This window comes from Dermochelys coriacea, chromosome 5, assembly GCF_009764565.3.
Source record: "Dermochelys coriacea isolate rDerCor1 chromosome 5, rDerCor1.pri.v4, whole genome shotgun sequence".
Classification (NCBI taxonomy): domain Eukaryota; kingdom Metazoa; phylum Chordata; order Testudines; family Dermochelyidae; genus Dermochelys; species Dermochelys coriacea.
Window position 1 is genome coordinate 89923505 of NC_050072.1, and position 26884 is coordinate 89950388.

Below are 26884 nucleotides of genomic sequence, written 5' to 3' on the forward strand. Positions count from 1 at the left end.
ATTGGTCAGAGTAGCATATGCAGCCTGTTCCCTCCAGTTATATAATCTATCTAATATATCAGTTTTTTGCATTCAGTAGTAACATGTATATGTATGTACACAATTTCATGCACAGACCTGTGCAAGTCTGGCCCTAAACATTCCTGCTAAAATTAAATGGTAATGCTTTGTGAGAACTTTACAAAGCTGGTAGAAAGAATGCCTTATATTGTACTAATGTCTTTGTAAAGTCATCTGAAAATTTTGAACATAAACAGCACATAACTTTCTTCATGGTGCTTTTGATTAAAGTTTCCTAAACATGCACTTAATTAGTTCCTGCTCTACCTTTGTGGGTCTTGCGCTTATTGGCAGATTTGCTTGCCTTGGAGCTTCATGGCAGCCCTCAGCTTGGCTGTTTTTCTGAACCTACAGTCCAGGTCAACTCCTCCTGTGTCTGACCAGGAGTTGGGAGGATTTGGGGAGAACCCAGGCCTACCCTCTACTCCAGGTTCCAGCCTATGGAATGCAGCTGTCTAGAGTGCCTCCTGGAACAGCTGTGTGACAACTACAACTCCCTGAGGTACTTCCCCATGGCCTCCTCAAAATGGGGAATAAATAGTCGGTAGTACCCCACCACACCCAGGAATGCCTGGACTTGCTTTTTCCGATTCGGCCAGGGCCAATTTTGGATAGCCTCTAGTTTGTTTAGTTGGGGCTTGTCCATGCCCCTTCCTACAATGTAGCCAAGGTATTTAGCCTCGGCTAGCCCTATAGCACACTTGGCTGGGTTGGCTGTGAGGCCAGCCTGTCTTAGCGTGTCCAGAACCGCTTCCACCTTTCCTAAGTGGGTTTCCCAGTCGGGGGTGTGAATAATCACATCATCCAGGTATGCTGCTGCATAACTGGTATGGGGCCGTAGGAACTTGTCCATAAGTCACTGGAAGGTGGCAGGTGCCCCATGCAGTCCAAAAGGAAGAACAGTATATTGAAACAGACCCTCTGGTGTAGAGAATGCCATCTTTTCTTTTGCATCTTTGGCAAGTATCCCTTTGTTAAATCAAGGGTGGTCAAAAATCGGGCATTGCCCAGGCAGTCAACTCACTCATCGATATGGGCTATGCATTGAATTTGGATATCTCATTCAGCCAGCAAAAGTCATTACAAAACCTAGTGGTGCCATCGGGTTTGGGCACCAACACAATCGGGCTTGACCACTGACTGTAGGACTCTTCGATGACTCCCAGCTCCAAAATTCTTTCTACCTCTGCCTTGATCTCCTCCCTTTTTGCAGCTGGGACCAGATAGGGCCTTAAAGTTACCTCTGCCTCAGGGTCTGTGATAATGTGGTGATGTTTCGGTGGTCCGGCCTAGTTTGGTTGAAAACACGTCTTGGTATTGGTTGATCATCTCAGTTACCTCCTTCTTCTGCTTTGGTGTCAGATCAGTGGATATCCTGATCTGCTCCTGCATATTTCCCTGGATCGGGGTCTCTTGGGCCACTACACACGCCTCTTGTTGGTGCCAAGGCTGTAAGAAGTTAATGTGATAAATTTGTTCTCGTTTCCGGCGTCCTGGCTGCCGCACCTTGTAGGTTACTTCCCCCCACAGGTTCAACCACCTCATAGGGCCCCTGCCATTGGGCCAAAAGCTTGCTTTCTGCCGTGGGTACCAACACCATCACCCAATCCCCTGGTTGGAACTGTCGGACTTTTGTCTGGCGATTGTAATGGGTTCGCTGGGCCTCCTGTGCCTTTTCCAAATGTTCCCATTAAATAGGGGTGACCGGGGCTATCCATTTTCGCAACAGCAACACATGGTAAATTATATTTCCTCCCTCATTGGGTTCCTCGTCCCATATTTCTTTTGCAATATCTAGTATGCCATGGGGGTATAATAATTCAAAGGGGGAAAATCCAGTTGAGGCCTGAGGTACCTCACAGATTGCAAACATAAGGTCGGATAGTAGGGAGTCCCAATCCTTCCCGTCTCGACTTGCCACTTTCCTTATCATTGCCTTGAGGGTTCGGTTAAACCTTTTTACCAGCCCATCGGTCAGTGGATGATAGACTTAAATTCTCAGGATATGTATATGGAGCAGCATACAGAGGTCCTTCATTAGCTTTGACATAAATGGGGTACCTTGATCTGTTAATATCTCCTTTGGTACCCCACTCGGGCAAAGATCCCCTCCAACTCTTTAGCTATTGTTTTAGAGGCCGTGTTCCGCAGGGGGACGGCTTCTGGGTAGCGAGTAGCATAATCCAGAACGACAAGTATATATTGGTGGCCCCGGGCTGTCTTCTCCAGGGTTCCCACTAGATCCATGGCTATTCGCTCGAAGAGGACCTCTATGATGGGAAGGGGTACTAAAGGTGCCCTCAAGTGGGGATGGGGACTGTGCAGCTGACACTCCGGGCAGGACGCACAGTACCTCCGCAATTCTTCATGTACTCCAGGCCAGAAGAATCATCACAGGACTCGTGCCAGGGTCTACTCTACCCCCAAATGCCCCCCCAAAAGATGACTATGGGCCAGACTTAATACAGCATTCTGGTTTTTTGAGGTACTAGGATCTGCTGTACCTTCTGCCCCTGTACTGGTGCAACCTGGTATAAGAGATTCTTCTTCATTAAGAAGTAGGGTCCTGGTCCCTGGGTTTTCCCTTCCATGGGGACCCCATCTATTTCAGTCACTTCCTTCCTAATGTTGTCATGCCTTGGGACTTCAGCCTGGTCCCATCCAAAATTTCCTCTCCCAGGGCTAATCTACCCGAGATCTAGAGGGCCAGTCTCTGTTGCCTCTACTGGTTCAGAGGTGTTAGAGTGTGGATCAGACGCGGGTGCTTCTCCCTCCTGGGTGGCCTCCTTTTCAGCTGCTCGGGTCCGCCTACCTACGAGAGCAACCCTCTGACTTTGGGCCAGTATTCGGGTTCCCAAGGCCTTAGCCGCCCTTCTTTCCGTTTTCGTCTTTCTACGCTGTCTGGGAGTGGAGAACAAATCTGGGGATATTTCAGAGAAGGTCGGGGGTTGACAGTCTACTGTGGATGCCTCACTACTTTCAGGGCGTCCCCCTTTCTCCAAATCCCCTACCAGGAGTAAGTCTCCAAACCCTGGGAAGTCACTCCCTATGAGCACTGGGTATGGGAGTTTAGGGACTACCCCTGCTGCTAGCTCAGCAGTGTTCCCCTGAATCTCGATTTTTACTGGGATGGTGGGGTAATAACCAACTGTCCCATGGACGCATGTTATCCCCGTACGCTTAGCCCACAGCAGCTGACTACACGTCACGAGCTTCCCGGAGACAAGCGTGATAGCACTCCCCGAATCAACCAGTGCTGTGGTCTCTACCCCATTTAGCTTCACTGGTCTAGTGTACATATGTGGGATAAGTGAGACCCCCACAAGGCGGATTAGGGAGCATGGGTCTGCCCAGTTCCCCAGGTTACACTGCATAGGCTCCTTGGCATTGGGACACTGTGCAGCTATGTGTCCCTACTCCCTGCAGGCGTAACATCTGTACGGAGCCCTAGGCGTTCCCCGGTCTCTTGGTTTGGGTAGTCTAACATCAAGAACCTCTTCCCCCTCAGTGCTCTGACTCTTTGTGGCTTCTGGTGGGCCTTCAGCCCCTCTCTTTTTCCATCTGGGTTCTCCTGGTGGCCCAGTCACCTGAGCTCTAGGGCTTGGTGCTGCTATTTGATCTTTAAATATTCAGGATAAATAGGCCAAATCCCCTGAGATGGGATATTAGATGGATGGGATCTGATTTACTATAGAAAACTCTTTCCTGGGTATCTGGCTGGTGAATCTTGCCCATGTGCTCAGGGTTTGGCTGATTGCCATGTTTGGGGTCGGGAGGGAGTTTTCCTCCAGGGCAGATTGGAGAGGCCCTGGAGGGTTTTTTTTTTTTTTTTCCCTTCCTCTGTAGCATGGGGCATGGTTGACTGGAGGGAGGCTTCTCTGCTCTATGAAGTTTTGAACCATGATTTGAGGACTTCAATAGCTCAGACATGGGTGAGGTTTTTCATAGGAGTGGTGGGTGACATTCTGTGGCCTGCGCTGTGCAGGAGGTCGGACTAGATGATCAGAGTGGTCCCTTCTGACCTTAGTATCTATGAATCTATGAATCTAGTTTAACCCAGGGTGCTTCTTCCTTAAGTCGTCGAGTCAGCTCCCTCGCCATCCTTCACCTTTCTACCAGCACGACAACCGCGTCGTAGGTGGAGGGTTCGTTCTGGCTTACCCAGGCGCGAAGGTCTGGTGGTAGTCCTCTCATGTACTGGTAGATGACCAGAACCTCTAGTATCTCCTCCGGACTCAGTTCGTAACCACCTTTCGTGCGAGATGGATGAGGGGACCATAATTGGGACCGCGGGGTTTTGTTTACCTGGTACCTCCACTCATGATATCGCTGGGCCCGCACAGCAGTCATTAGCCTCGATCTAGCCAGGATCTCTGCTTTCAGCTTTGAGTAGTCTGCCGCAGCCTCTTCAGGCAAATCATAGTAGGCCTTCTGGGCCTCCCCACGCAGGAATGGAGCGAGGATGCCAGACCACTGTTCTCGAGGCCAAGCCTCCCGCAGGGCTGTCCTCTCAAAGGCCAAGAGGTATACCTCTACATCATCCTCCCGCGTCATTTTCTGCAGCCAATTGCTGGCCCGCATGATCTGCGTCCCATCATGGCCGTGGTTCAGCTCTGTAAGGGCCTTTACCTGGTTTACCAGTTCCCGCAACATAGCCCCGTCTTGAGCAGCCTGGTCCATCAGCAGGCAATTAGTCTCTTGCTGCAGCCGCACTGCCTCCTGTTGGGCGGTTGCCTGGATACGAGTAGCCTCCTGCTAGGCAGCCATGGCTTGTATCAGTGCCAGCACTATCACCTCCACTGTGGTGAAAAAAAAAATAGACCCTCTTCCCTTTTTTTTCCTCTTCCTTCCAAACACAGTATGCGCTATGGACACCAGATCCCACTTCCAACACCAGTTGTGACAAAGTTCCTGCTCCACCTTGGTGGGTCTTGCGCTTATTGGCGGATTTGCTTGCCTTGGAGCTTCATGGCAGCCCTCAGCTTGGCTGTTTTTCTGAACCTACAGTCCAGGTCAACTCCTCCTGTGTCTGACCAGGAGTTGGGAGGATTTGGGAAGAACCCGGGCCCGCCCTCTACTCTGGGTTCCAGCCTAGGGCCCTGTGGAATGCAGCTGTCTAGAGTGCCTCCTGGAACAGCTGTGCGACAACTACAACTCCCTGGGCTACTTCCCCATGGCCTCCTCCCAACACCTTCTTTATCCTCACCATAGGACCTTCCTCCTGGTGTCTGATAATGCTTGTACACCTCAGTCCTCCAACAGTCCGTGTTCTCACTCTTAGCTCCTAGTGCCTCTTGCTCCCAGCTCTTCACACGCACACCACAAACTGAAGTGAGCTCCTTTTTAAAACCCAGGTGCCCTGATTAGACTGCCTTAATTGATTCTAGCAGCTTCTTGATTGACTGCAGGTGTTCTAATCAGCCTGTCTGAATTGTCTCCAGAAGGTTCCTGATTGTTCTGGAACCTTCCTGTTACCTTACCCAGGGAAAAGGGACCTACTTAGCCTGGGGCTAATATATCTGCCTTCTATTACTCTCCTATAGCCATCTGGCCCAACCCTGTCACAGATGTCAGATAATTACTGAAATGGAGAAAGGAATAAATTATGTTTAAAAACATGTTTACTGATGTTTAAAAGGTTGTCAAAGTTGGTAGGTCTAAAAATTGACCTATTTTGACAGTGTTCTCCACTGAAAGGTCTTAGCTTCCAGATCTTTTCATCTGTTTATATTTCAAATTGATCACCATTGCCAGTAAGAAGAAAACCCCTCTACACAATAAAGCAATGTGACATTGTGAAAGTAACAGTCAAGAAAATAGCATACACACATACTGATATTAACAGGGAATATAAACGTTTTTCAGAAAGTTGTGTACGTTTGAGAAAAAAACATGGTAAGACTTTCCAGAATAGAGCACAAAAAGCAGCAGATGTTAGTCCTTAAATAAATGCTAATTAATTATTGACGCTTTAAAAATACAGTGATTTCCTTTTAAAAATTAGATTACTGGTATATAGCAGAACTCTGCTAGTTCAGTCACAGTACATTTACCAGAACATTTTCAATTAAGTAAAAGTAAACACTGGGAAAAAAATGAAGTGAGGAACTAGTGACTTTCTGCTGCTGTCCTAGGGATGGACACAATCCACACATGTGATTTCATTCCTCAGACTTTCTATTAGAAAGTGTCACATGATAGGCACAACTCCTACTATTGCCCGATGATCTCAATAAACTGTCCTGAAACAAGACTGGGACAAGTTGAACTAGGAGAAGGGAAAACCTTTCTTACGAATTCTCATGACCCTGCCAGTCATCACAATCCATAGGAGGGAAGAGGAAGTCAATGGGCTTCCTCAGAAGTATGATGTTATCAAGCAGCCATTACTGTCCAAGTTACTATACTGGCAATGGGGATTGCTCCACTTCAGCTCTTCTCCTCCCTCACTCAAAATGAGGAGCTGGAGAATCAAGGAGTTAACAGAAGAGACTGGCTCTCACAAATCAGGTAGTGTTCAGAATAATGGACACTTCTTAAGTCCATTTAGCCCAGCATTTCCCAAACTTTTGAAATATAAGCCCCACCCTTCTGGAAAATGAAAAGTCAATCGTGCTCACCTTCAATCCCATCATGTGTTTAAATTTCAGTTTAATTTCTCGTACAGGCCCACCAATATTTAACTGAAATTTAAATCTTGCTCTTACATTTTTATTTTAAGGAATGACATTCAATAGTGGCTGTCTCAGATCTTCATAAGAAATACTTCAATTTCCTGTCTCACATGCTTTGAGTGCTGAAATAAGTAACAACATTGGCATTTAAAGTACCATCACCGGCCTGAGTTAGCACCCACTGAAATAAATGGGGTAGTTCTTCCTTGCCAAGTGCATAAATTAACATTGCAAGTCATAAATCCAACATAGAATCAACATTCCTATAGGTCAGCTTTCATTCATTCAGACAGCTGGCTGAAAATAGTTATTGTTTCACATGTACCATGATACTGTGTGAACTTTACCTGTTTGTAAACCTGCCGTAAGTACATCATCTCCTCCACTGTCCCCAAGGATATCAATCTAAACACTTTCACATCTCTGCACTGGCCAATCCTATAGGCCCTGCAAAGACAGAGTGATTTTGAAGAATACTACGTTATTAGCCAACGAGTTCCTTTGGGGATAAGTAAAATCCTAATTCCAATAAAAGGAAAATATTGTAAACTTAAAATAGAACTTCCCTAAAAGACAAGTTTAGAAATTAAATGTTTTTACCCAGCTCACATTTTCTCTCTTTAGGGCCCTCATTTCTCTTCTCCATAAATCTCTAAAACTACGAACAGATTATTTTCAGAAACCACAGAAGAGATTTACTGAATATCAAGACATCAGAGAAATGTGACCTTCACAGAGGTGGTACCGTGAAAGTCTAGTCTTGCAAGGATACACATTTCTGCAACATTTTTCCATTTGTGGAGTGTGAAGGAGAGAAAGAGAAGTCTTCCTGGAAGTATCTGAAAAAAGACTCTCTATATTGTTAGAAATTACAAAATAATGGAGAAGCTTAAAAGCTAAAATATAAAATAGGATGGAACAAAGAATGTATTTTTACTCATCAAAACTCAATTGATTTATACATTTTAAAGACTCCTTCGGGTGTTTCCTTAGTTATCTAAAAGTATTTTCATGAGCTGTATGTGAAATGCTATCCTACGTTTAGAATGTCTAGGAGAAAACACTTATAAAATAAGAATCCTGCACATGTCACCACAGCAAGCTATCAGACATTAAACTGAATGCTGAAATGGGACATCTCTACATTACAGAGGTTTCCAAATAAAAATACAACTATTTTTCTTCAGGGATTCTCCGTTTCTCAACATCACTCTTGAGCTGGATCAGTAACTGTGTATTTTTTGTTTATATTCTCTACTTTTAAACAGGCTAGCAGTGATTGTTCCTGCTCAGGAAAAAATGCCATCAGGCTATATGTCCACTTATTTTTATTACACGAAACTATCATAACAGCTTTGTCCTATGCCTCTCTCTTCCAATGATGTCACAACTTGAAAAGTAGGAAATAAAAAACGTTACAATCCAGAAGTAAAGGAGCTGGGGAAATTCTCACTGACTTTTTAAACAGTATGCAGAGTACATTAATGCTAAAAAAAATTATTAACAGGCATTTCTAAATCTAGTCTGATGCAGCCAAAATCAGATTGTGTTTAAGAATATCCTATTCTCTAGGAAAATTTGTATGAGAAAATCTATTTCCAAAATGAAAAAACAAAAAGAGCACTACATCTATCTAAGAGTTAAAATTGAGATTATACCTGTCAATGGCTTGAAGATCATTTGCTGGATTCCATGTTGGATCGAACAATAGAACGACATTGGCTCCAACAAAATTGAGACCCAATCCACCAGCCCTTTAACAAAAATGAGTTAGTTCTTAGACTGCAAGAAAAGGAGTAGGTACCACCATTTTTTAACTCAAATTAAATGATTTCTAGCTCTGGATCTATTTAACCAAAATTAGGCTTACTAGTGGTAGGCTCACATTTTTTCTCATTCCAAACATAATTAAACAGCATTATACCAACATTGGTAGCAATGGGCTATTTATTTACAAAACACAACAACAGCATAATAAACTAACAATCATGATTATTGTAGAAAATCACAATACCTTAAATTGCAGGCAGACTCTATAACCTGCCCAACTACAAACAGCTGCTTTCACCTTGATAATAGAAGTGCTTCCCAACTACCTGCTGCATCCCATTAACACTAAAAGTAAACAATATGAGCCAAATCCTCAGATGGTATAAATCTACATAGCTCCATTTACTTCAACAGATCTATGTCAATTCTAGCCATATGAGACAGCTAAAAGAGACTTTATGTAAAGAGAGACTTACTACAGAGTTTGCACCAGTTTTGTTTCTTGAATCACAGGGAGATGGATTTTGGCAGTACTTGCTACATGATTTACACCAAAACAAGGTATAGTTTGTAATGCCTCTCCCAGCTATTCTTAGTACAGCAGTCCTGGCAGGATAAACAAGTACTAGAGTGCAGTGGTGCCTGTTTCTGAACCAAACTATTGAGAGGGCTAAGTAAGAGCACAGAAAAGTGAATGATAAGAGAAAACATCATTCATTTGTGATGCAGTCCTTTTAGTTTCAGAGTAATAGCCGTGTTAGTCTATATCCACAAAAAGAAAAGGAGTATTTGTGGCACCTTAGAGACTAACAAATTTATTTGAGCACAAGCAGCTCACTTCATCGGATGCACAATATTTGTAAGGGTCATTATAAGAAAGTCCTATTAAATATGTATATATTGGACTTTTTGCAAACAGTTAGGCTCAATGTGTTGGTTGCATCTTCCAGAACACCTTAACTACTCCAAAATGCTGTTCAGACAACAAAGGCCCCAATACTGCAAACCCATTAAGCATGTGCTTAATTTTAAGCCGTTCAACAATTCCCCTATTGAAGCTAAAAGGATTACTCACTTTCTTAAAGTTGGACATATGCTTAAGCGGTTTACTGGAGTGGGGCCAAAGAGAGGAGTAGTCAAGTTACAGGACTGGTTCTTGGAAATATCTTTAGTACTTGTTTAGCCACATTCCTCCTAATCCCCCCCAAAAAAGAGATGAAAATTTCTGGAAAGCGTCTGGAAACAAAATGCTTGTATCCAATGTGCTAATATCTGAGAGATTGTTTGAGGTGGGCTTTGATTTCAAACATGCCATGTTTGATTTTGGTTGGGGGTTTTGTTTTTTTTTTCAGATCCAGAAAGCACATTCGGCACATCCTGTGTATGATGTGAACAGACGGCTGGTAGTCAATAAGACTGGATCCAGCGGAAATACTAAGGGGTTTCAAGAATCTCTCTCTAACAGTATCCCTTGCTGGGGATATAGAAGGTAGATATAGAGTTTAAACAATTAGAAGTAGCACCAGTTAATCAAGTGAAAGTGAGGTAACATATGTATGTATGGCAGACTGGTCATCACAATTTGAGTGGATACCATACTTAACTGACGAATGTCTTTTTCTTGATGAGATCTATCCCCGCTATAAGGTTTATAGTGGTATCTTATGGTCAATGATGGTTTCTCCAAAGAATTTAGAAGAAAGTGGCAGCAAGCCACTACATATTCTCAATGAGACATTCCCAAAATATGGAAAAAGTTTATCCAAGTTTTTTTAAAAGTGTATATTTTAATAGTTTATTTTGGATTCTATTAGCTAGTTTAAGGTGGTCGGAAAGGGTTGAGTTACCCCCATTACTTCATTTCCTTATTAAGAAAAAAGAAATTGGTGGGAACCACCACCTTATAGTCTTAGTGGAATCCTTGTTAATATAAATAAAGTTGTGGCCTTTTCCTTCCAAATGTGGTGTAGTGCTGGGTTTATTAAATTTAGAAAAGGAGAGGATGTGGGAACTTGCCAACTTTAACGGAGGTTTCCAGAAGATGAGCATTCTCAAAGTTTGAAATACTGAATAAAAATCTGTTTGTTTGGTTTTTGTTTTGTTTTTTTGTTTTTTTACAATCATCCACTGTATTTTGGAATATTTCTTATTAGAGGGGATGGAATTCAGCTACTTTTACCACACCCTGCAGTCAGACCAAAATATAAGTCAACATGCTTTTCCAATTGGTTTCTAATAAAAAATACAAATATTTGAAACCTGAAATATGAAGTATATTTCAGGTTTCATTAGTGGAAATAACAGACTGAGTATGAGGAAAGACAAGACCAAACAGGATGTTTAAAAAAAATTAAAGGGGCAAAAGTTTTATAAAATTATTAGGTATGCTACAATGTTTCAGAAGACAAGGCCACTATGACTCCTTCATAAACACAATGTACCTAGAAATGAGTTAGTGCATTATAAATAAATAATTAAAAATGGGTAATATTCTAAGTGTCATTTAAGCAGGCAATGTTTAAATCACACTGAATTATAAGAGAACTCATGGCTCAGATGGTTCAGCCTGCTACATCACTTCTTTTAAGGAGTTTGCAACATTGCCTTATAATAAACCATTATTTTTCAAGAGTTCATGGTATTGTAGGACTGCATATTGGATCAGACTAATGGTCTATTTACTTTTGTATCCTGTCTCTGTGCTCAGTATCACAATCTTCAGAAGTTAGAAAACAACATGCCAGAGGGAGTTTCTATGGAGGCAGTTAGTAATTAGTTCTATTCACAGAACTGTCTGATCCTAAACTTCGTGTCTCAAAATCACTTTGTGGCCGAGAGTTCCACAAACAAGATTATATAGTACATAAAAAATTCTTTTGTAATTTTAATATTTGTCATCTTTTAATTGGATGCTCATTTTTACTTGCATTACAAGAAAGGGCAAATACTGTAAGAGCACCTGACCAACCAAATAATTTTACACACTTCTATCTTGTGCGCTCTTATTTGTCTAATATCAAAAGTTTAATAGGAGAGATTTAAATATTAGAACTACTTACATCTTTAATGATTAGTAATCTCATTGCCTCTCTCTGGCTTTTTTTCTTCCCCTCTTGCTACTTCCTTTTTGAGATGAGTGACCAGAATTGTACACAACCAGAATTGTATACACTACTGAAGGTTAGGACAAACCAACAATATATAATGTCACATTATAATAGTTTCATTATTCTTCTCTGTCCCTTCCTTTATACAAGCTAACATCTTTTTTTGCTTTTGAACTGCTGATGCACACTTTACAATATTTTCTTAAGTTTATATACACTTAATTTAGAAGCCACCAATAGTTGAGATTAGTTAAAATTCTTTCTAGTGCATATTACATTGCAATTTATCTCATCTCCCATCATTGCCTAATTTTCTGGCTTCATATCTGGATTAATACTCCACTTAAATAAAGGGAATCTCATGGCTCTAATAGCTACTGTTTCAGGTCTGTGTGCAGACTCAGGAAGACATCATTGCACTGGTTCACATTAGAAAAGGTTATTTTCATTATCAAAAGGATAAGAAAATTGCATTTTAAAAGAAATTTTATTCTGAAAAAAATATTAGAAATACCAAAAATCTACAGAGAAGCCCAAAGTCTGCACTGAAACGCATACATTTGCATTTTGTGCATTTCCAGTTGATCTACTGAACCTTTTCAGGCTTTGTAGGGATGCAAACAGAAGTTACAGCCTTCTTGAGACATTGCTTTCAGATCTCATGGCACTTGCAAGCAGCACTGCCAAGACCACTGATATACAAATCCTTTACTTCTATCTCCTTGGAATTTTCAACCTCTGCAGGGAAATTGATGGAGTAAGCACTACATATGCAGGGCTCAAAGAGATAAAAACCCTGACGATCATGACTGTTATATGATCCACTTGCCAATCATGTGTGAATTACATGAGGCTCTGTCCAATTCACAGCACTGCTTGCTAATATGTGAGCTCTAAAATGTAGGACTAAAGATTATCGTGTCAACTTTACTTCAGAAGTTTATAAGATCTGAGAGTCCTCAAAAGAATGACTCAGGATGTTTTAGTTCAACCAGCCTGGCTGCAAACATGCTAAATTAAAATGCAGCCTTGCAGAAGTTTAAAGTAATGAGGCATGTCTGTAAGAACATACAGAATACTGGAATTTATATTAACTGTTTTTGGCATGTTTATATATCTAGGTATTTTACATGGCCCTCATTACTCTAGTATCTGAGGGCCTCCCATTACTAAAAAAATGACAATGTTCTCTCTCTTCCTTAGCTGTCATCAAGAAGCAGATTTAGGATATTTTTTTAAATGAATGGATTTCTGAGCACATGGAGATTAGCGTGGGAAAGACAAGGTAGAGCACTGGATTTAATATTTGGTTCTGAAGAAGGGGATATTAGCAGTTTTTATTTTTTCCAGCATGATATATTGGAACTTTGGAACAGCGCTGCCCAATGTCCAAGTGCTGTAGTTCCCTCCCCTTAAATGAAGTTGCATCACAGATATTACAAGCTCTGAAAGCTCTACCAGCTGAGTTTGTAACTTCTGCAAATCATAGCACTACTTCTCATGAGATTTACAACTTGAACTTGTTTGCTTCCAGAACCAGCAATAACTCTAAGCATTATGGACCATATTTATTCTTCTCCCAAGACAAATTCTTCTGCCAGCACAGGCTTAATGAAAGAGATATTTCTGTAATGGAGCTTTAAAAGTGACAATAGATAGGACATGGGAATGTGTGCCATAAACCTATTTCTTCCACAGAACATACAAGTGTCTGTCCTTGTAATCTTTAACAATCTATAGCTACTAGTCTCCAGAAATTTATAAGATAGGTAGGAATCAACCATATTACTTATAACTTGTCCAGTAGATTTTTGAAAGTTAGAATATCCACAAGATTATCTTCAATACTAGTATCTAAAACAAATGTGCAGATTTAAGATCAAGTTGTTCTGGAGATGTGCCTTTACAAATAAAGTTATATTTATTGAAAAGCTGTTTTTGAAAGCCCCTTTTCTCAAAACCATATTATTCCATTAAAGTTTATATTTCTAAAGGTAGTTTTTGGCTAAAGGCTATGCAGGAGAAATTTCCGGCAAAATGGATTTATTTCCCAGAACGTAAGGTAGAATACAAATTTGGAAACTGTCACTGTTTTAACAATGAAGTCATTATTACTGCTTCATAATTCAGTAATTGTATAGGCTGGTGCTTCTTCTTGAAGTTGTATATTGATTGTGCCACTGGAATAAAATGACAAAAAATAAAGCTACTGTATTGAGACATCACCCTTTGTTAGATGCATTTTTTCAGCCAAAATAAAGTGTAAGTGGATTTGTCAGAAATTAACATTTGGCTCTTTGAAAGATGAGACTTTCAGAACACATACAAGTTGACTGCACAGAGCAGTCAGCCAAAAACTTTGCAAGAAACTATGGACAGAAAAGTATGACCCAATTCTGTCAACTTATGATATGTTTAGAAACAAATAAGATACTGAAAAGTTCAATCAACAGATGACTGCACAAAAGATCTTGGTTTGGTGTGCCTAAACTCTGATTTAGAGGAGACCAGAAACCCCCGTGGAGTGCTACTAGGATATAGCACCTTCAGATTTCCAGAGAGTTACAAAAGACTCTTGTAGGCTCTTTGATTACTTTATCTCAGGAAAGAAGAAACACATTCATTTTTGTTGTATAATGTGTGTGTGTTGAACTAACTTTAAGAAATACAGAGAATATCATTTTGTTTCTCTTGGAATTTACACTATGCTGCATATTGTCCTAGGCATGTTTTTCACTAATTTACTCAGTAAAATGTAAGACATTATATTCAGCTCTGTATAGATAGGATGATCAGAAGTTAAGGCATCTGGCATGAAGCAACACTGGCGGGCATTGCCTGCCTTACCACCTTTACTACTCAAAAGGGCAAGGGAGAAGAAACTACTAATGAAGCAAGACTCCATTTCCATTTAATTGAATTATCTATGTCATAACACTGAATTTATGAGATTATGGGGATGAATCTAATCCTAAAGTGTTTAAAACAAATAAGGTTGACAGAACATTCACTATAAATAGAAAGCCTTTTAGAACAGTACAGATACAGTAACTCCCAGAAGGGACAGCTCCTGTAATAGATTGTTTTCATTTTAATTTTCTGTTCACCTAGAAGGACCAAAAATTGCTTATCATTTCTTATTCAAGAAGTCCCCTGAAATCACTGGCCAGATATTCTGATTCACTGAGGTTATGCTCAGCAAAGCAAGAGTACATCACTAGAGCCTTGATTCTCTGCTTATATATCAGATCCGTGCAAGTTAGAGAAGCCTGAGGGCTGTTCTAATGTGTGCCAGCTGACAGTGGTCTTAAACAAGCTATGATGGTTGAGCACAGCCAAAATGTATCGTGCTCTGGCCTCTCCACCTCTCTGCTCCCAACATGCACCCTGTGTGGGACTGTGGAAAGAACAGCAAAGAAGACAGTTATACTGGCTCTATACCCACTGGAGTCTCCCCACAGCCAGGGATAAATAGGCTGTATCTGCTCCCTTTGCACCACTGCCTGGGTGTTGTAATCAGCTGAGCTAAAAGATAAAGGATTATGTAACTAAATCAGAAAGCCATGAATAGGTTGATATATTATTTTCATAATTTTTGGCTGAACACGTACATCTCATTAGTCTATTCCAGTAGAATTCACTATTTATCATAAACTGATGAAAAGATCCCTTTCAGGCATATAGAATGTGTAAGATTTTATAGCTTGTTAGAGATAAGTGCTTTAAGGGTCAAGTGTTAGGAAACTGGTCTCAAACTGCACATATAAAAAGCATTCGTAAGTGTAAAATTTTACTGATAAAAATATGGCTTTCCATATGGGTGCACATATAAAATAACTCACATGCTATTGCTGGTTTTGCATACACAACTTAAGAGCCTAGTTTTTGAAAGTTTGTCTTTTAATGTGCACAGTAGAACAGAAATAAAGAATGCAGCGGTGCACTAGACTGTTAGGAACAATTTGTGGTTGCCCACTGCCTTTGGCTAGCCTGCGATTTAAAACTATCACTCGCCAGGTTCAAATCTCAACAATCCCAGAAACGACAGGAAAGAGTGAAGAACAAAAATTAAGTGTTATGACCCATTTCTACTGTAGTAATCTTAACCCATAATGGATGCAGCTGACACCACAGTTTTGTAACAGCTGACAGTAATGCTATTGCTCCTCCTCAAGGAAGTAACACCAGGCAAGATCAATTAAGTTAATGCACAGTAACTTTACTACAAGCCTCTAAATATGTAGCTGAAGGCAGACACACAGAACAAATTAAATTCTCTTACATTGTAGAAACAAGGCAAATGTTAACATCTTGCATGCTGTTGAACTCTCTCACTATCCTGACCCGGTCCTCTGACTTTGTATTTCCATCCAGTCTTCGGTAATCTAGCCCAGATGCCATACAGTATTGTTCCAGCACATCTAGCAACTGATAAAAAAGATGGGGATATAAGGCATTATTAGTATCTTTTAAAATAAGCACCATAACAACCACAAAGATTAGGTACCCCGAATATCATTTCTAATAGCCCACAGACCATTTGAGAATATAAATGTCTCTCTCTGTTGGTATTTAACATCCTTATCCGCTTATTCTCTACGACACAATTGGTTTTCTACTGTGGCATTTAAAACCTTCATCTTTCACAGGTTTTTTAATTGAAAGCAACAAGAGATACAAAATTAAAGCAGAGATCTTCAACTGTCATTTACATGCTATGCTGGCATGCCAAGTATTTAGTTAGATAATCCTGAGTTATAGTTTGCATCATTTCAGAAAGCACATTAATCACTAACAAGAATACCACATTTAAGGTTTTGGCTTCACTGCATTGTTAGCTTGATGGATACTTGAGTGTTGCTACTAACACATCTCCCAAAGCATCTAGCTCAAGTTAAGTTGTGCGTTACTCTCAAGCTAGCTGGTCCATTGGAGGCTGTGGGTTGATGCTTCAGTGGTGCTGATGCTTGATGCCAACGCAGTGGGGACTCCACTACTCTGTACTGCTAATACAAATATTCTGTGTAGCTCACATGTTGCGTTGCACGCGAGCTAGGTTAGTGAGTAGGGCCCTACCAAATTCACGGCCATGAAAAATGCATCATGGACTGTGAAATCTGGTCTTTTGTGTGCTTTTACCCTCTGCTATACAGATTTCACAGGGGAGACCAGTGTTTCTCAAACTGGGAGTCCTGAGCCAAAAGGGAGTTGCAGGGGGATAACAAGGTTATTTGAGGGGGGGGGCGGCCGTGGTATTACCACCCTTACTTCTGCACTGCCTTCAGACCTGGGTGGCTGGAGAGCAGCAGCTGGTGACCGGGAGTCAAGCTCTGAAGGAAAGTAAGGGTGGCAAAACCATACCTTGCTACCCTTACTTTTGCGCTGCTGCCTTCAGAGCTGGGTTGCCAGAGAGTGGGAGCTACTGACTCGGCATCCAGCTCTGCCTTCAGAGTTGGGCTCCTGGCCAGCTGCTGCCATTCTCCAGCTGCCCAGCTCTGAAGGCAGCACCGCCACCAGCAGCAACACATAATTAAGGGTAGCAGTACTGCAAGCCCCCCTATAACAACGGTGTGAAGGCCCCCCCACCATTTTTGGGTCAGGACTCCTACAATTACAACATTGTGAAATTTCAGATTTAAACAGCTGAAATCATGACATTTATTATTTTAAAAATACTCTGACCATGAAATTGACCAAAATGGACCGTGAATTTGGTAAGGCCCTATTAATGAGTGGAGACAACTCCAGCTAAGACTCCAGCGAAGACAAGCCCAAAGAAGAAAGGAGATTACCACATTTGTCCTTGCCACTGTCCTTGAGATAACATAAGGTTTCAAGATGTTTTCTTTAGTACTGCACATTGTCCATATCAACACTATTTCCCATAGTGCATGTGAGAAAGAAAATGTGGTTGACAGCTGTTGCTGTCCCCTGTGCTTTATGCCTCAGGACTTATTGCTGAGGTCAGTCATTATGCAAGTCATATAGAGCTCACCTTGGTGGAAAAGGAGAAGAGAAGAACTTTATCTTTGTTTTTTCTGAAGTGATTTAAAAGCTGTTGAAGGACCTGGAAATGAACCACAGAGCAGCAATTAACTGACTTCATCCCAAGTACACCTTATATATATACACACACTTACATTTTCTAACTTTAAAAAGAGTAAGCTGTAGTTTTGGTCTGTATTTCATATTATTTTCTAAGGAAAACGGGCACTAATGAGAGGCTTTGCAAGCCTAATACGGTTTCCTAGCATCATAAATGTCACTACAATAAAAGGAGATTCTAAATAAACACATACACACATACTCGCACACTTTTAATAAACTCATTCTCTGAACACATTCTGAAAGGGCAGTTTTAAAGTATCACACTAACAAAAGTTAAGTTCTAAAGGAGCTATATGTATCTTTCAAGTTGCCTTTTAACAGAAGTTAGGTAGTATTTCTTACAGCTTTGTAGACTAACTTCTGTTCTAGCTTGGGTTTGGGTTTTTTGTTTTTAATTAATGAATCCATACATCCACTCTGAACAGAGCTAACCTTATTCAGTTTGCTGCACTACCTCCGAGTTCAAAACTTTTTGGAACTTGTCTTCTTAAAATAATCAGTCAGATGTATACCCCTCCCTGCTCCCCCTTTTTTCTGTTGCTTTGTTTACTGTAGGCCTCAGCTTCCCAAACTATGCACAGACCTTGAAATGCCAATAATCCGCCCACACACAATGTTCTTCTGGTAGGGAAGCAAATAATCCAGAGCCTGGCGTATAATAGTGATACAGTTATTTTCAAAAGAAGCATGTCCACATCTGGCAATGGCAGTTCAAGAGTACCATGCAGAAGCAATACACAAAGGGGAAAAGGAATTTTCTGCACCATGTCTGGAGCCTTCTCCCACTGGGCAATAAATATTTAAATTATTTTCTTTATTCGGTGATAACTACTTAAACTATTACAAAAAACAAGAAAATCTTTAATAGCTACATTTCTGCAAGTTTTGTAACATTGGTCAAATTTATTTCCCCACTGATATGTTAATTTTTGTTTCATTACTGATTTTTAAAAAAGTATTTATAAAATATCTTCCAATTCTTAATTAACGGTGACCTCTCTCTGCATTTTTTAGGCTTCCCAAGAGATCAGAGATCCTCCAGATATCTTTTCTCTCATAATAAAAGCCCATCAGTATAGTAGATTTATAGTTCTTTTCAGAATGCAACACATACAGGGACAATCAGAGAGAATAATCTGATCAAGAAGAAAGTTCACAATATTATTTGAAGCAGCCTTGTCAAAACAATTTATCTGAAAATACTGTACATTTGAGGTCTAGAAGAACAGGAAGTATAGGTCTAATTTGTTATGATTATTCAGTTCACAGACAAAAACTATCACCCAGGATCACACATTCAGAAAATTTCTTGAACCTATTCAGAATAGAAAACAGATTAACTAATCTGTTCTCAGAAAGATTAACCTCCAATGAAGTCTCCATTATTTTAACAATATAGTACACCAGACATTAAAAAGGCATCTTGCATTAAAAAATTACTGTCAAACATTTTTAACTTAATGAACTTAACACGAATGTTATTTTTCAATTATGCCAATCTTACCCTCTATAGCAATGAAGTCAGATACAGTATTGATGCATTTGAAAGTGTTTTTTATTTTTAGAACTGAAATAGCAACATTTAAAATATTAAACTTGAAAGGATAATAAAGTGAATTTCTATAATCCAGGTCAATTAAATTTTGTCGTCATCTTCTACAGCAGAATTTCCAAGTTTGAAAGCTGAACCCTCACTTCTTGAAAATAAAACCAATCGCACAAGACCAACATATGTTATTAAGGCCCACCCAGCTTTTTTATCCTCTATATATAGTCCCATCTCCCTCTTCCATTGGGATATGGATGGCATTACACCTTTTGGAAATGTTGTTCTACACTGAGATGCATTTCCTGAAGTGATACAAAATCTGAGGTCTCTTTAAGATAGGATGATGTTATTTTCCATTTAATCAGTTGTTTCAGTCCACTGACACTTTTTTAAGATTAGATATTGCAACCACGCGTTTAAGTGGGTTAAAATTAAAACAGTCATTAAGCAGGTTTCTGCAGTGATGTCAGATCATTAGCATCAGAAACAACCAGGAGGACTGAATAACAGTAATCTACTGGGATCTCTTCAAAGCATGTTTTAGCAAAACTGCCCAATACAGTAGCAGTAAAACAAAACAAAGGAAAAATTCTATGAAGCAGTCAAGCAAAGCAAAAACTAACACAAGATCACTGTTTTTCCTATTTTCCCTCTAATGGCCAGAGGGGAAGAAAACTACCAGGTTTCAAGTGACTACTGCCAAAATGTGCTTGTACCCTATAGACCCAACTCCACAGATTGCCTTATGATACACTTTAAGAAAAGGGCACATTAAATATGCTTTATTTTACTAAGAAAAATTGAAGCCAAAAACCTAAGTTAAAACAGACAAAAAATCACTCAAACTTTCTGACCTAGAGAACCAGTCAAAGTGAAGGGCAGATTTCCCACTCGGCAAAGGAATTATTTTCCAAGGGTAACCATAAAAAAACCCAAACTTTAAATTTAAAGATCCAAAGGAGCTTTTCAAGCTGATTATATCTTAAAGTAATGAATTCATGACTTTTGTCTGTGAAAGTAATCTTAAAATTAGGATTTCTTCAGTCAGGTTCTAAAGAAGAAATATTTGATCCACATCTCTCAGAGAAATGTCATTTTTTTCAACATAAATGGAAGTTTCACCAGGTGCCAGACAGATAGTGGTATCATTCTTGTTATTAGCCATAAAATATATTCCACTCTCTTCTTTTAATGAGCTTCTTCACATTCAAGTGAGTTTACAAGAATATCTGCTTGTTTTGGAAGTCTGATTTCTATAGTTACCTACTTTCTGAATAGAAAGATTCCTTCTTAAATTTCTTTTAAATTTTCACAATAAATATTCTGGTTATTTGTTTTCCTTTGATGATATTGGCAACACCAGCTGGCCATCACCAACTCAAACCCAACATCACTATCACGTCTCTGCAATAAATGATAAGGTCAAAAACTCCTGTATACTAGTGTTGTCTTTTGAGATTCTAATTATATGAATATTAGATCCTCTATTAATATTTGAAATCTTCAGTTTTGTTTACTCAAAAAGAAACAATGGCTTTTCAAACTAGCTACTTCTCTTTCAAATCAGTGTTGTGGTCCTCGGTTTCACAAATTCCTCATCCAACATTATACATTTTATTAAATGTATTTTATTTCATATTCATTACAATATTAATAATTTAAGATCTTTAATGTAAAAGAATACTATGAGAACTTTTAATATCTGTAAGAATCATAGTTTTAATGGAACTGCCCTGCTCCTTAGTTTGAAGGGGATTAGAAAGCAAATCTAATTTTCATCGAAGGCTTGAAGTTTCTTAGTAGCCAAAATAAAAATCTTTCAAGTCCTTTCCAACCTATAAATCTTTAATTAGACATCTTGTCCCGATCTCAGTCTTTTATATTATGCAGTGTTCTTGGTACTTTGAAAAAAAAGTAGTTTTCCTACTGAAATTGAAGAGAGGCAGAGCATGTCACGATTCCAATATATTTTTAAAAAAATTAATTCTCCTTTCTTTACATTTTTACTCACATTAATGAAATCAAGGGTACACACAATATTGCAGGCTGCATTAATTGAAACCTAAATTTCTCATACTGTATGGACTCCAAACTGAAGACTAACATAGCTTGTGCTAAAAATTCATTTATTATTTGATCTTCACTTTTTAAACTCAGTTTCTAAATATATAAATGCCTTGTGGTCCAATCAAGATACAATTCACAGGTAAATAAGCAATAAGACTCTCACTGAAATGGGTTTTCTATTGTTATGATGCATTAGTGGAGAAAAACAGGAATGAGAAAGTCAAATAAACTAAAGATTATTTATTGAAAATACTATTTTTATGGAATGATCTTTCCCTTCTACTATGTGTGCAAGTGGATTTGTTACTCAAGAAAGTAAGGGACTTTCAGGAATGGACCATCTAAAAAGATGGCTTATGTACACTTACTCAAACACACACACACACACTTATCACAATGCAACTCAATTCCACCTAGTATGATAAATGGAGGTTTGACAATGTTACAATGTGGTCAGATTGAAATATCAGAGATTAGAATGAGAACAGAATAATTTTTTATTTGCATCCTAAGTGAGTGTGAATTAAATTCCACACTTGAAAGCTAATACACAAATCCACTGCATAATCTAACCACCTATATTTAATTGGCTATTATATTAATACTTTCTTTTCAAATATTGCTCAAAATTTATAGTGACAAAATATTCATCCACAATATAAAGCTATTTCAGGGAAAAGGTTAGCAATCATTTGAGATGCTCAGATTATCATATTAAAAATGGGAATTAGGGGGCTTGAAAACACAATGTGGTTATGCTCTAGCCTCTTCCTTCTGTAAATCTGGCTTCAAATCCTGAATTTGTTCATAAGTGAAAATAAATTCCATTATATCATCCCCGTCTCCAGATTTTGGCATAACTAGGAGCCTCCGCTAAACAGAAGTTCAGGACTAAAATGTTACAAAACAGGTGTGCAGAATTGTGAGGGGAATATTATACAGGATCTACTTGCAGCATGTTCTGTTCCCTGCTATTAATCGTTCTCTTCCAGAATTAGCATTCCAGACTATTGTCATTGCATTGTTTTATCATTAATATCATTTATCATTAATATTGCTAGGAGCACTAAAGTGTGGCACACTTCCCTCAATCCCTCTACTATACAGTAATATACAGTACTATCCTATCTTGAAAGCTTGAGACTAGCCACTTCTTTTGCCAAGCCAAACTGACATTCTAGAAAAATTACAGGAGAAAAACCTGCTTTAAAAAGAGCAAAAAAGAGTTAGACAGCTCAGCAACAGCAAAAATTACCTCATCTCATTTTGACACTCTTAAAAGCAAACATTTATAGTAGATCACATTGGTTCACAGCCATACTTGAGAAAAGCAGCTACACCCACTACACATCTACCTCCATAGATAACAGAAAAGCCCAATATTTATTAGAACCACAGTTCATGACTCCCAGGATTCTGAATGCTACCTAATTCACAAGGATCCATTCTTCCATTAACACTCAGCGCAAGAAAAGACTTCCTTAATATTTATGCCAAGGAGTGAATTAGTTTTTGCCCAGCACCTTTACTGAATACCTCAAACAAATCTACATAAATCCTATGTATAGTATTCAAAATATAATAATGATTTCTTTCAAGCTACTTTCCATTTCATCTGAACATTTAAACCTAAAGTTTTAGAATGAGTGCTGTTCAGGACACACTGTTCTACTATGCTACTGCACATCTATGTAGGCAAACTAATGTGAATTGAAAATTAGCTAAAAGACTGTAAAAGGAGAGGATACTCATCCTGTGAAGTAACTCGTTTTTCGGGATGTGTCTTGCTACGGATGCTCCACTTGAAGTACACATGCACCCCATGTGCCTCTGATCAGAGATCTTAGTTAACAGTGCCCATTCAGCTGCACACGAACTCTACTCTGCCTCATGCTCTGCTCCGGCCACACAGAACTGCACAGGCAAACCACCCTCAGTTTCTTCTCCATCACATAACTCCATAGCAGAGAACTCCGAAGCAGAAAGGAAGGTGATGGAGCATCCATCAGGACACACATCTCGAAGAACTACAGTTAATGCACACGCAGAATAACCTCTCCTTCTTTGAGTACTATTCCTATGGGTGCTCCACTACAGCTAGAACTGAGCAGCACACTCTAAGGAGTGGGGGGGCTTCTGAGTTGGATCCAAGATCGAAGACAGTAGAGTAGAGCCAAACAGCATCAGAAGCTGAGTCATGAATTACTGCATAATGTTCAGAAAAGGTGTGCACGGAGGCCAAAGTTGAAGTTCCACAGATCTCAGCAATGGAAACATTCGTAAGAAAGGCTACTGAAGCAGAAAGAGATCTCATTGAATGGATTAGTACTCTAGAAGGAGGTTTGAGACCATTAGACTGATAACAAAAAGGTAATGCAGCCTGAAATCCATCTAGAGAATTTTTGTTTGGAAACTGGATATCCCTTAGATCTATCCGCAGTAGACACAAACAACCGGGAAGTCCTGTCCAAGTAAAAGGCTAATGCCCATGTGAGCGTATGTATTACCATATCCTTATTATTCAGGTGTGGTTTAGGGGAAAAAACTACAAGAGGAACAGACTGGCAAATGTGGAAGTCAAACAATACCTTCAGTAAGAATTTAGCTTGTGGTCACAATGTGGCCTTGTCCCCAAGAATAATGTGAAGGGGGGATATACCACCATCAGAGCCCCTATCTCCCCAGGTCTTCAAAATAAGTAATGGCTACCATGAAGCCGTTTTCATAGATGTATCAGTAGAGAAGAGGTCACTGTTGGCTCAAAGGGATGTCCCATAAGGCAGCTAAGCACCAAGTTGAGGTCCCAAACCAGAGCAGGATTTTTTACTTGTAAAAGAGATTCCCCAACCCCTTGAGAAACCTCACCATCATCAGATGTGCAAACACCAAAAAGCCCTCCACTGGGAAATGAAAAGCCATAATGGCTGCCAAATGTATCCTAATGGAACTCAAAGACAAACCTATCTTCACCAGTTCCAGGATACAAACTAGTATATCAGCCTGAAAATGACACAGGTAAAAGGTCACACCACTGGCTGAATCTCATCCTCTTCTGTCTGTAAGCATTATGGGTACACTGCTTTCTACTACATACCAAATACTCTTCTTACTTCCTCAGAACAGGCTGTTTCTAGTCCCGTTAACCATCGATCAGCCATGCTTTGAGCTGAAGAACCCTAAGGTTGGGGTGAAGAACTTGACCAGCAACCTCAGACAGAAGATGAGGGATGGTCTGAAGGGTGATTGGTTGACAAGCAGCCATTGGATGAGGTAAGGAAACCATATCTGTTTTGGTCAGAACCACCACAATAACTCTGGCCTTGTCCTTCCTTATCTTGATCAACATCTTGGATATTAGAGGCATTGGAGGAAACACATACAAATCCAACATCCAATGAAGGAAAAAGGCATTTCCCAAGAAATTGCGGCCCAGTCCTCCTCTCAAGCAGAACTGGAAGCACTTCCTGTTTCTGGCCATGATGAACAGATCTATCTGCAAGATGCCCCAACACTTAAATATGTGATGGCGTACAATGGGATCTACCTCCCATTCGTGATTCTGAGAGAGGTCTCTGCGGAGGGCATCTGCCGTGATGTTCCGAATGCCTGGAAAGTAAGCTGCTGAGATTTTGTATGCACCAATTCCAGAGTCTTGACTGCTTCAGCACAGAAGAAGGGTGATCTCACTCCCCTTTGACTGTTGATATAAAATATGCATGCTATATTGTCAGTCACTATTTTCATATATTTGCTCCGATCAATGGCATAAAATAGAGACAGGCATTCCTGACTGCTCTAAGTTCCAGGAAGTTGATGTGTAGAGTAGTCTTCCGAGATGACCACCTGTCCTGAGTTGCGTGAGTGTTGAGATGTGCCCCCCCATCCCAACTGGGATGCATCTGTTATTATCAGCATTAAAGACATTGAGCAAAGGGGACTTCTGTTCAAATACTGTGAGGGTCTTTTCACCACTTGATGGACTTCTTCATGACAGAAGGAACCGAGAGTAGTTTGTTCAAGCTGTGTTTGCTTGGTGAATAAACAAGCCACCCCTAAAGGCAGTGCATCTGCAACCTCATGTGGCTTATTACAAAAGTAACACCTACCATATGTCCCAATAATTGGAGACAGTTTTTGACTGATGCCTGGGAATTGATTTGGACAGTAGCGACTAAATTCGATAGGGTTGTAAACCTGTGAGTAGGAAGGTAGGGTTTGGCCGCTACTGCATCAAGATAAGCTTCTATACACTCCAATCTTTGCACCAGGGCAAGAGGGACATCGAAGTAACAATGGCCACTCAGAAGGTCAGAACGAGGTCTCACTTTAGGAGCATCCCTTTTACTGCCAATTGTCGAGATATGGGAACATAAGGATTTCTTTTCTGGGAAGGTAAGCTGCTATCACTGACAGAACCATCAAAAACACTCTGTGAGCAGAAGACAGACCAAACAGAAGCAGTCTGTGTTGAAAGTAGTTTTGACACAGAGTGAAACATAGGAAATTTCTGTGGGAAGGGTGAACTGCTAGATGGAAATATGCATCTTGTAGGTCAAGAGCAGAGAACCAATTCGCTGGGTCCAGTGATGATATTATTGCTGCAAGTGTTACCATTTTGAATTGCTGTATCTTTATAAGCCTGTTTAGGAGCCTTAGATCTAGAATGGGTCTCTATCCACTGTTCTTTTCTGAAACCAGTAAGTACCTGGAATAAAACACCTTCCTGTGTGTTGCACAAGAACTAGTTCAATAGTACCTACGTTCAGGAAGAAGTCTATTTTCTGTTCTAGAAGATGCTTGTGAGAGGGAAAATGCCTGAAGAGGGACAGAGGGAATTGGAGGGAGGAGGGAGAGAAGTAAAGCAGATGAAGCATCCTGATGATATGATCTCCAAAACCCACTTACCCATAGCAATATGCTCAAAAGCTTGTCTGGAGTGAGGAAGGCAGTTCCCAAAGCAGCGAAGGCACATGAACCATTGCATCTGGTAAGGAGTAAGGGAGAAAACTCAGAACATTGACTACTCCATCAAAATTGATGTTTCGATGAAAGTTGAGAGATCGATGCCTGTACAGCAGACAGACTCTTCTTCTGGAACATCTGCCTCATTCGTTGGAATTCATAAAGGCTCTAGAAGCAGGAGACAGGACAAGATTTCTGCTTTGTCTGAGACTTACTAACTGTCCATTTATGAGCAGTTGTGTAAATTCCTAGAGAAAGCAGAATACTGGAATCTTTTAAAGTATGTAGAGACTTGATGGTATTTTTCACAAACAATTTTAATCTGTTGACGGGAAGGTCCTCAACTGTATTCTGGACCTCTCTTGGAAATCTTGAGAGTTGAAGCCAGGAGGCTTTTCTCATGGCACCCACTGTAGAAACAGAGCAAGCAGCTGTTTCAGGGGCATCCAGAGAGGCCTTCAGAGATATTCTGGCAAGAAATTGACCCTTTGTAATGGACTGCCTGAAACTGGTTCCTCTGCCCTGGCGGTAAATGCTCAACAAATGAATTGAGTAGTAACTGTGATTATATTTCAATAGTTGGTGAT

General features: G+C 40.1%; 1 protein-coding gene across 8 annotated transcripts in view; it reads right to left on the bottom strand.

Moving 5' to 3' along the window:
• Positions 1–26884, bottom strand: part of ERCC6L2 (ERCC excision repair 6 like 2) — a 121035-nt gene that overhangs the window by 48452 nt on the left and 45699 nt on the right. For all 8 annotated transcript variants that reach the window (XM_043514303.1, XM_043514301.1, XM_038401960.2 and 5 more), the window contains 4 exons: positions 17607–17678; positions 15894–16039; positions 8393–8488; positions 7082–7181 (listed from right to left, as the gene is read on the bottom strand). In XM_043514303.1, coding sequence (XP_043370238.1) covers positions 7082–7181; positions 8393–8488; positions 15894–16039; positions 17607–17678 — 414 coding nt within the window. The remainder of the gene's footprint in view (positions 1–7081; positions 7182–8392; positions 8489–15893; positions 16040–17606; positions 17679–26884) is intronic.